The 11,160-nt window shown below is 37.3% G+C and overlaps 1 protein-coding gene across 1 annotated transcript in view; it reads left to right on the top strand.

The window, feature by feature from the left end:
• DCK (deoxycytidine kinase) overlaps positions 1-11,160 on the top strand; it is a 24,422-nt gene that overhangs the window by 3,195 nt on the left and 10,067 nt on the right. The window contains exon 2 of the mRNA XM_019663195.1: positions 4,881-4,996. Within this exon, the coding sequence (XP_019518740.1) occupies positions 4,881-4,996 (116 nt within the window). The remainder of the gene's footprint in view (positions 1-4,880; positions 4,997-11,160) is intronic.

Genomic DNA, 11,160 nt, shown 5'->3' with positions numbered 1-11,160 from the left:
ATATGTATATATAATTATAGTTGACATACAATATTATTCAACATCATCTTCAGGAATACAGTGCGGTGGTCAGGTCTCTACACCGACTATGAAGTGATCTTCTCTCACAAGACATGAGCCCATCTGGCCCCCTAAAAAATATTTACAACATTATTGATTATATTCCCCAGACTGTCTTTTCTATCCCTGAGGCCATATTGTAGTTATCAATTTGTATTGTCTTGTCCCTTCCCCTTCTCCTTCATCCCCACCCCCTCCCAACTAGCAACCCTCAGTTTTTCCTCTGTGTATTTGAGACTGTTTCTGTTTACATTTCTCATTTATTCAGTTCTTTAGATTCCACATACAAGTGAGATCATATGGTATTTGTCTTTGTCTGACTGACTTATTTCACTTAACATAATAGTCTCTAGGTCCATCCATATTGTTGCAAATGGTACTATTTCCTTCTTCTTTATAGCTGAGTAATATTCCATTGTGTAAATGTACCACAGTTTCTCAATCCAGTCGTCTACTGATGGGCATTTCAGTTGTCAGAATCAATAATTAATACCTTTTAAATTGCGCACCATTCTGAGTAGCATGATGAAATCTCATGCTGTCTTTCTCTGTACCCCCTAGGACGTGAAGCATCCCTTTGTCTAGCATATCTGTACTGTACATGCTAGCTGTCCATTCAGTCACTTAGTAGCCACCTTGATTATCAGATCAACCGCCATGGCATCACAGTGTTCACGTACCCTTATTTTACTTAATAATGGCCTCAAAGCACCAGAGTAGTGACACTGGCAATTTTGATATGCCAAAGAAAAGCTGCAAAGTGAATGTATGTATAGGCAAAAACATAGTACAGTTGACCCTTGAATAATTCAAACTGCTTTCAGTCCACAGTGGGGTATCCACGAATGTGGAGGGCCAACTGTAAGCATTGTTCTGTGCCAACTTATATAAGGGACTTGAGTATCCTCAGATTTTGGTATTCATGGGGGTCCTGGAACAGTTAAGTTTTTTTTTGTTTTTGTTTTTGTTTTAGCTGAGCCATCCTGCCACCTGTTGGCAGCTCGGCTCGGGCCAGGAATCGAACTGGCAACCATGTTGCTGAGAGCTCGCACTCTTGAGTGAGCTCTTAACCAACTGAGCCAATCAGCCAGCCCGCTGGAATAGTTAAGTTTTAAAAAAGGGAGTCACAAGTTATACACAGATTTCCTACTGTGGGGGCAGGGAGGGGTTGCCACCCCTAACCCCCGTGTTGATCAAGGGTCAACAATATGTGTAGGGTTTGGTATTATCTGCGATTTCAGGCATCCCACTGCGGGACTTGGAAAGTATCCCCTGCAGATAAGGGGAGACTACTGTAATTGTGTTATCACCTGCTTTAAATTCTCTGACATCCCCCTTACCTACACTAGAAGGAATTGCAAACTGATGGCCTGCAAGTGTACAATAGTGGCCTCCACAAATTTGAAAAATAAATTTTTTAATTAGTTATTAGCATTAAAAAAATTTGAGATTCCTGTAAACTCTAAATTTTTGTCTTCTCTTGAAAAATCTATAGTAATATCTGGCAGTGCCGGGTCTGCATTTCTTCTGTAAGACAATTTGCTATTTAGATGGTGGAAGTTCCTGACCACTTGTCTTCCTGACATTGAAGCTTTGCCAGTTGCTGTTTACTTACTATTGCTTTTGCACTGTTGTTCATGTGTACCCTCCACCTTACTTGTCAAATCCAAATAATCTATAAATGTACAAATTGCTCATCTGTGTGTACAAGACTATTTTGTGATTCCCCTGTTCTCCCTTGAATTTGAAACTTAACTGGTCATTTTAGTTTTATACTCATAATCCATCTTATGTTCTTTGTTACTAAAATACTTCCTTATGTTAGATTTATGGAGGCTTTACCTGGTTCTTCTCATCTTAATAGTCTGTACAGAATAACTTTTGGCACCATAATGCCTGCTTGGCATAAGTAATTTTTTTAGGCCTTGTGACTTTTTTTTGTTTTGTTTTAAAGATTTTACTGGGGAATTGGGGAAGGGAACAGTGTTGGGGAATTGGGGATGGGAACATTATGTTTTTCCAGTATCCATCAGCTCCAAATCAAGTTGTTGTCCTTCAATCTTAGTTGAGAAGGGTGCAGCTCAACTCCAAGTTCAGTTGCCGCTTTCAGTCTACTTGTGGGGGTGGGGGTGGGGTGGGGGGAGCAGCCCACCATCCCATGTGGGAGTCGAACATGTGCTCTCACCAGCTGAGCCATCCGTCCGCCCGTTGGCATATCAGCTCAGGCGCAGCTCACTGTCCCATGTGGGAATCTAACTGGCAACCCTGTTGCTCACAGCTAGCGCTCTAACCAACTGAGCTACCCAGCTGGGCCAGGTCATGTGACTTTTTAAACTATTAACACTAGTGTCCTTGGTTCTTGTTTTCCTTTGCTGTCATAGAGTATTAATTTATTAAGTTAGCTTATTTTCTAGTTTCCCGTTTCCCATATCCAGGAACTGGATATTAGTCCAGTTGGGAACTATAGGTAACTATCGTGACTTTGCTTATAAATGTAACTCTTATTACTCTTAAAATTTCAGAGTGTAGCTACATAAACGTTTGCTGTTTGTAGACAGTGTCAGAAGAAAGGTGAATGCTCTAGCCTTTAGTGCTTTCAGAGTCTAGCTGATGCCTGATTTTTTAATGTGTTTTTTCTGAACATCATGTTTTCCTTTCCTTCTTCATCTAGCTCAGTGAATGTCTGGTGATCATTTTATATGCTTCCACTTATACTTGTAAATGCCTTACAGTACCTATGCTTACCCTTTCCACACAAAATCCGTTGTCACAAGTGTTTTTCCCATGATTAGATCTCATAGTCATCTAATTTATCCTTAAAAGTTTTTCTTCTATCCTGTGGTGATAATAGGACTTTTGTGTTTTGCTTCTCAACTGCTCTCTGTGTTACCTTCTTATTGACGCCCCTCTTTTAGTTCTCTATGTGTGCTCTTTTAAAGTTCTTCCAGTTTTTTTCTTTTCTTCTATTGCCCTATTTATTGTCCTAGGTTAGAATATAGTTCTGTAAGTCAAAGGTAAGTTCTTTGTGTTCTCTTTGGATCCAGTTTATAAGGAAGAGAAGGCTTTGCTTACAAGCATACTGAAGTTGTGTGTGTGTGTGTGTGTGTGTGTGTGTGTGTGTGTGTGTGTGTGTGTGGAGAGAGAGAGAGAGCGCGAGCGCGTTATGCTGACTAGAGATGTCTAATATAACCACATTTGGTGACTTCAGATAGGAAGGGTGTGGTGGTCATTAGGAGTACTGTTATACCCTGTTAAATTCTAGGTCAGGACTTTTCCTATTATTAAATAGAATGTATTCCTGGGTAATTTAAAAATAGAATATAATGTGTTCTGATTACACCAGAACTACCCCCACCCCCCATATCTCAGAAGCTAGTGAATCGTCAGGGAGAAGTAAAGTACATATGACTTTTTTTTAAAGGGTTGGATAGAATGCACACTGCACAGACTCATGAAAGTGAAGCAGTGAAACATGGCTATTTCTTGTAGGAAGTGCTTTGCAAAAATGTTTTTATAATTTGTTAGCCATAGTGCCATATGATAATTAGTGTCATATATAATACTATTTTCCATTCTAAATTCTAGGTATTGGATGCACCTTTATATTGATTTTATGGTTTCTTTGGCTGTTTCTAAATAAGTTTTAGATAAAGACCTGAGCTTTTTTTGTAAACTGAGAGAATGGAGCCAATAGAGAGGGAAATTTTTAAAATGTGGGAGCCTAGAATGACTATCACTGTAGTTGCTTATCACAGCAGTTTCCATGAGGAGGGAATTATTATTTCTCCATTGTATTATGAGGAAACAGGCTCCGAGAGGTTCAGTGACGTAACCAAAATCACATACCTAATTCAGTGGGAGAATAGCTATGACCTCTTCCCACAAAGTTCTCTCTCATTGCTTGGTTAAGGAAAGTGAGTCTAAGACAATGATCCTTTCCTGCTATAACATCTTGCCAAAAATCCCACCACATTTTTAATTCTCTTTTATGGTTTTGGTAAACTAAAAACAATAACAAATGTGCTTAGTATAAAGTGAGCAGGGACCCTTTTAGTTTTCATTAAAAAAAATCTAAAGAGAAAGGTAAGGGAATTGAATGTTTTTGTTTTTTGTATTGTTTGCTATTACAGTCATGCACTGCTCAACGATGAGAGTATGTTCTGAGAAATGTGTAGTTAGGCAATTTCATCGCTGTGAGACCACCATATAGTGCACAAACCTAGATGGTAGAGCCTTCTACACACCTAGGCTATATGGTATATAGCCTGTTGCTCCTAGCCTACAACCCTGTACAGCATGTTACTGTACAAAACACGAGATTAAATCAAGCACAAGAGAAAATCATGCATTTAAGAGATGCATTAAACACAAGATGTAATAATTAGGCTGCTGCTGGCATAACACAGCATACTGTTTTTCAGCAGACTTTTTTTTTATAAGTAGAAAGAGTATCTAAAATAACCATATACTAAATATATAAACCAGTAACATAGTCGTTTATTATCATTAAGTGTTACACAAAATTGAGTGGCTATGCTTTTATACGACTGGCAGCACAATAGGTTTATTTACACCACCATGACCACCAACATGTGAGTAATGCATTGTGCTAAGACGTTAGGATAGCTACATTTCACCTAGGCGATAGGAATTTTTCAGCTCCATTATAATCTTTAAGGAACCACTGTTATATATGCAGTCTGTCATTGATTGAAATGTCATTATGCTGTGCATGACTATAAATCTTGAAAATCTGATGAGTAGAATTTTTTTTTTCTGGTAAGTTTCTTTCCTTAGTTTTATTTTTCCTCTCACAAAAGCTGCAGGGAAGTCAACATTTGTGAATATCCTTAAGCAAGTCTGCGAGGATTGGGAAGTGGTTCCTGAACCTGTTGTCAGATGGTGCAATGTTCAAAATGCTCAAGATGAATTTCAGGTATGAAAATAAAATTTAACTAAATAAAATAAAAACCTTTTGGTTTAGAGAATCAGTGGTATTTAATCTCTTAGGTTTTTGCTAGCTTATTTTTCTTTTCCAATAAAACTTTCAAATCTAGCATTAAGTCTATATCTTAATCTGGGCAGTAGTTACACGGATGTATATCTATGTAAACATTGAACTATGGATTTATATGCTTTATTGTACGTAAGTACAATTTTTAAAGTTTTCAAAAATTAATTTAAAAGTTTACAAAAATCTAATTGTAAGTTAAATTCCTTGAGTGGCTTTTTACATTTTATTTAAAAACAAGCAAAGAAAACAAGAACAAAACTACTCAATAGCTTAATTTTATTAGTTTGTCTTTCAAGCCTTTTGCCTCAGCAAGAACCATTAATCTCCCATTTCTTTGTACTGTCATTCTTGCTAGACTTTCACCCTGGACAGAAGTTTCTATTTCCCAGCACTTTTCCATCCTACATTGCAAATGTGAAAGAGGAAGTGACAGTTAAATTTTATTTTTTTATAGCAAAATGTTTTATAGTATGCGTATGAAGGAGACAGATCTGATTGTTAAGATTTTTGTTTCTGGGGAATTGAAATTGAAAGCAACATACCAGAAACCTTCAACATGGAAATGTGTGCCAGAAACTTAATTTGGTAGAGCTGAGGAGGACAGGATTGGAAAAAAATGTCTAATTTTTAGAGTTTAGCTATTGGTATGAGGAATCTGAGAATAATAAGTGAGTATTGAAAATGTAAATTATATATACAAGGAGAAATCACTAGCTAGCAAGATATTGTGTAGATTTTGAGGATATATATGGTTTTGAATAACCAAAAATATTTTCTTATATACCTATGTGTGTTAAAGTGGTTACATTTGTTTGTTTGCTTCTTTCTTTTAGCATTTTTTTATTGACATGATATAACTATGGAAAAGTATATGGAATATTGTACAGTTTGAAGAACAATTTTAAGGTTAACATCTTTGTAACCATCATCCAGCTCAAGAAGGAAAACATTATTATCATTCCAGAAGTCCCAGTTAGTCCTTCTCAAGTCACGATATCTCATTCCCTAGGGTAATGACTCCACTAGGATAAACACTCATGAAATAACCCCTGTGATAATAGGGGTTTTCCTGCTTTCTGAAAATAATTGAGCATACATGAGCATGTCTCTTAAGAAATGTAACCTAGTTTTGTCTGTTTATGATGGTTTTGTAATGAAATAAACTTTGTATTTTTCCTGTTGTATCTTTTGCCTAATAAGTTTATGAAAATTGTCCATATTGTTGCATACAGCTATAGCTTGTTCATTTTCATTACCATATAGTATTCAATTGTACTCATATATCACTATTTGTCCTTTCTATACCTGTAATCATTTTTCGAGTGGTTTCTAGTTAAGTTGCTGTAAAAACAGCTCTGCTGTGAACATGGATGCTGATGTACATACATGCAAGTGTCTCTAGGAATAAGAAGTAAAATTACTGGGTGGTGGAGTACATGTACAATGCCTGTTTTCCAAAGTGGTTTTACCAGTCTGTTCCCCACAGTGTCCTCAAGTTGTCATTAGTCCATGTCTTTGCCAATATTTAGTATTGTCCAACTTCCTAGATTTTGTCATTCTGTTCAACATTTAATAACTTACGTTTTTTATTTGTATTTCCCTGATTGCTGATGAGATTGTGCTCCTTTAGTTAATTAATTTGCAATTTCTTTTTTTGATTTCTTTTATAAAGCCCCTGTTTAGGTCCTTTTGCCCAATTTCCTTTTCTTTTGTCTCCCCACCTCACTGCATTTTTACCTCCCAAAGTACGTCTCATGGCCTCTTTACTGAAGTGCCATATTCAGGGTTGCTTATTTTTAAAATTGAGAAACTTGTGTTCTAAAAATACCTCTTTTCTCCCCATTTCTGGGATCAGCTGTCAGTGTAGTTATTCTCAAGTGTTAAGTAGAAAGTAGCCAAATTAAACAAATTCAAAAAATGCAGAAGGGATTCCAGTGTTAGACTAGATTGAATTAGGTGAACTCTATTTAAGGTCCATTCTAGTTTTAGTATTATAAGCTTCTAACTCAAATATGTATAACTATTTTGTTGACACATTAAATGTCTCTGCCTCTCATATACCTCACATTAACCAAGAGCACAGAAACTGACATATAAAAACCAAATGTCAAAAATATTAACTTGCAGAGAGAAATGTAATTATCAGATTCACTGAATTAGGTCAATCTACTCTCTATGTAGGCCCATAATTCTCAACCAGTAGAAGGAACTCTTAAAGAATCTCAGAGATTTGTAGTGCTTTTTAAAGTAACAAACAGTTCCTTGGGAATTCAAATATGTGAATGCCTCTTGGTTAAAAATGACTGCCCTATAGATATGTATGATATGGGGGGGTGGAAGTGGGGCGGTGGATTGGGGGAGGGAGGTTGTCACTTTGAGGGGTAAAAAGTATAACTATTGCACTGTATTGTACACCTGAAACTAATTAAAAAAACACGTTTATTTCACAATAAAAAAAAAATGACTGCCCTAGTGAATCACTAGGAGTGTTGTGAGTCTACTGAACCCTTTAGTTATGTTAGAGATGAAAGGTTGAAAACCCTGAGTCAGTACACATGGGAAGACAATTTATGATAAGGCTGGCTGTTAAGCTTAGAGTCAGAGCCCAGGAAATTAGATATATTATCTTAATGACTGATGTCATCAGACTGTGACACATTGATGCATCTGTCTCCATTTTGAGGCTCTATTGGTTTCATGAATCTGATATGCATGTATATGATATGGGCTGGGGCATTTTATTCCCGTATACTAGAGTCAAATTTCCCAATGACCTTTCTTTAAAACTACCATGCAGATGCTCTTGTTACTATCCAGTCATGTCTCCATGATGTTTCAATGTGATTACCTTCTCTGATAGCTTTATTGTGTGTGTATCGAGGGCTACCATGTTGTTAGTACTCTGTACTACTAGGTAGAATTTCAGACAGTGTGAGGATAGTATTTGGGGGTATAAGGTTGTAGAATGTGAGGATGGTGGTGCGTGGGTGGGTTCCCTGTATCTTGGGAGATTTTCTTTTTTTTCTAGAACTCTACTAAATTCAAGAAATGGGATTTTCTTCCTTTATCCTGGATCCCTTCTTCAGACCCATCCCTGATGCAGTCCTTGGGGTTATAGTGTGAATCACCCATTGTCCAAATCTCAGTTTTCTTAGAGTACTCTCAGTAGTGAGAAGTAGACTGTCTTCAGACACTGTCTTCAGACCCATCGCTCGCAAGGCCATGTCCTACTTTGGGTGTTCTCCATTTAATCACACTTCTTGGCAGTTGCTATGAATGGGAAGAGTTGGGCTATTGGTACCTTTGATCAATTACCCTAGTCAGTAACTAAATTTGCACTTGCATGATTATCTTGGGCTGTTTTGTTTTTGGCTGTTTTTTTTTTTAACTTGCCACCTAGTGGCTGAAATATTGCTATACTATTGATAAGCTGCCACCAATTATAGCAAAATAATGAGGCTAAGTACCTAAAAAGATGTCATCTCCCCTCCCCATTCCATGTTAAGGATTATCTTTAAAATATACCATCCAGATGATTATCCGTCTTTGTATTGAAGGTTTATTTTAAATAATAATTTGCTTTATTTGGTGATTTATGTTATTATTTAGGCCCAAAGCTTTGATTTGATTGCTTCCTTTTAGCTTATTTTTGAGATACACAGACTAATAGGGAGATATCCCCGCTCTCTCCTGTTTTCTCATTAAGATGAATTCTTTTGAGGCACTTTGTTATTAATTGTGAAGTACTACTTTTACCCAACACTTCTTACCACTAAGAAGCCACTGAAAAATTAGTAACTGAGAGAAAGAAGGGATAAAATAAACTTGTCAGTGAAGCAACAGCATATTTTTTGATAAGTCATTCTTGGAAATTAATTAGGAATACTTGATAAAGTACTTTCACTCATACCTTCTCAAATCACCTGATAACTTTCATTGGCTATTTTGTGATTATCTTGTTTGGTGGACTCTGATTATTTTTGATTGAACTTAATTTAACTCTTTTGCCATGTTTGCAAAGGTTAGACTAGAATTAAAAGATAGGTGATTTTGTATCTTTACTTGATATTTCTGATTTTCCCTTATGTTGGCAATAATATGGGTTTTCTGTAAAGTGTATCCTATCATGAAGTGAATTATAGATATGAATTTCAAAACAAAATAAAAATTATCCATAATCCTACCGCACTATACGTTTAGGCAAGAGAGATTACATTTACTGGAAAATCCAAATACAAGGAGATGTATGATCTTCTTTGTGTGCTTAACTTTTTTTATTGTGGTAAAAAACACATTATAAATTTTATCTTAACCAATTTTAAAAAATTAATTAATTTTAAAGATTTTATTGGGGAATTAGGGAAGGGGAACAGTTTTGGAGAATTGGGGAAGGGAAACAGCCAAGTTGTCCTTCAATCTTAGTTGTGGAGGGCATGGCTCAGCTCCAGGTCCAGTTACCATTTTCATTCTAGTTGCAGGGGGGCACAGCCCACCATCCCATGTGGGAGTTTAACCGGCAACCTCCTTGTTAAGAGCATGCGCTCTAACCAACTGAGCCATCCGGCTGCCCACTGGCAGCTCAGCGGCAGCTCAGCTCAAGTCATTGTCTTCAATCTAGTTGTGGAGGGCGCAGCTCACTGGCCCATGTGGGAATGAAACCGGCAACCTTGTTGCTCAGAGCTCGCGCTCTAACCAACTGAGCCACCCGGCTGCCCCTCATCTTAAAATTTTTTAAGTGTACAGTTTGGTATTTTAAGTATATTTGCAATGTTGTAAAACAGATCTCTGGAGCCTTTTCATCTTGTAGAACCGAAGCTACTTGTTAAACAACTCTCCTTTGCTTCCTTCCCCAAGCTCCTGGTTGCCAACATTCTGTTTTCTGTATCTATGAATCTAATTACTTTAGATACTTCATATAAGTGGAATCATACAGTATTTGTCCTTTTGTGACTGGTTTATTATTTCACCTAGCATATTGTCCTCAAGGTTCTTCAGAAAAGCTTTCAAACTTTCACTATCTTTCTAGTAAAGAAGCCTATTTAATTTTACATATTTAACCTATTTTGTTATCTTAGTATTCACAGAGCATAGCAAATTGATCACAAGTGTTTTCTAAATGAACTAAATTCACTTCTGATAGATTTTATTAAATGTTATCAGGTAGATTTAAGGTAACGCTGCTATAATAAACTCTAAAATCTCTGTGGTTCACAATAATAAAATATTATTTCTCAGCAAGCAGTATAATACAGTATTTGGTGGATGGCAAATTCCTACATGCTGTGACTCAGGGACCCAGGTCCCTTCTAACTTGTAGCTCATCCAACCTAAGACAGTGCTTCAAACTTGACTATCTTTAGAGTCACCTGAAAGATTTGTTAAAACACAGATTTCCAGCCCTACCCCAAGTTTCTGATTTAGTTTGTCTGGGAGAGTGCTGAAAACATGCATTTCTCACAAGTTCCCAACTGATGTTGATTCTGCTGTTATGGGGCCATACTTTGATACCCCTGCCCTGGAGCTAAAGTTGAGAACCACACTAGGGCCTTGATGTCCTTTGCTAACAGCTGATGGGTAAAGAAAGAATCATAACATTTGAAAGGTTTTCATGGGTCAAACCTGGAAATGGTATACACTGCTTCTGCCCTACTTCCATTGGGTAGAACTGAGTCACATGGCTGCAATTAACGATAAGGGAGGCTGGAATATAAAGCCCACTTGTGTGCCCAGGAAGAAAAAGAACCTGGTTTTAGAGAACACATAGCAGTGTCTGCCACACATCTCTAAATAGAAGTAACTTTTATTTATTTATTTTAAAAAATTTCTATAGGTTACATTTGTTCTTTTTTTTTTTTTTTGGATGGGAACAGCGCTGGGGAATTGGGCAAGGGGAACAGACAAGTTGCTGTCCTTTTGTTCTTCAGTCTAGTTGTAGGGGACGTTGCTTCACTGGCCCAAGTTGGCACCATCATTGCGCTCTTCCCGGGCGAGGCAGGATCAGTCTCTGGCTTCTGGACGGCCGCTCATGGCGGCTGCTGGCTGCTCACGCTGGCTGCTGGCTACACACGGTAGCCCATGGCAGCCCA

The sequence above is a fragment of the Hipposideros armiger genome, unplaced genomic scaffold (genome assembly GCF_001890085.2).
Source record: "Hipposideros armiger isolate ML-2016 unplaced genomic scaffold, ASM189008v1 scaffold_386, whole genome shotgun sequence".
NCBI classification, from domain to species: domain Eukaryota; kingdom Metazoa; phylum Chordata; class Mammalia; order Chiroptera; family Hipposideridae; genus Hipposideros; species Hipposideros armiger.
Note: the sequence above shows the minus strand (reverse complement) of the source record. Positions and strands in the feature narration are given on the sequence as shown.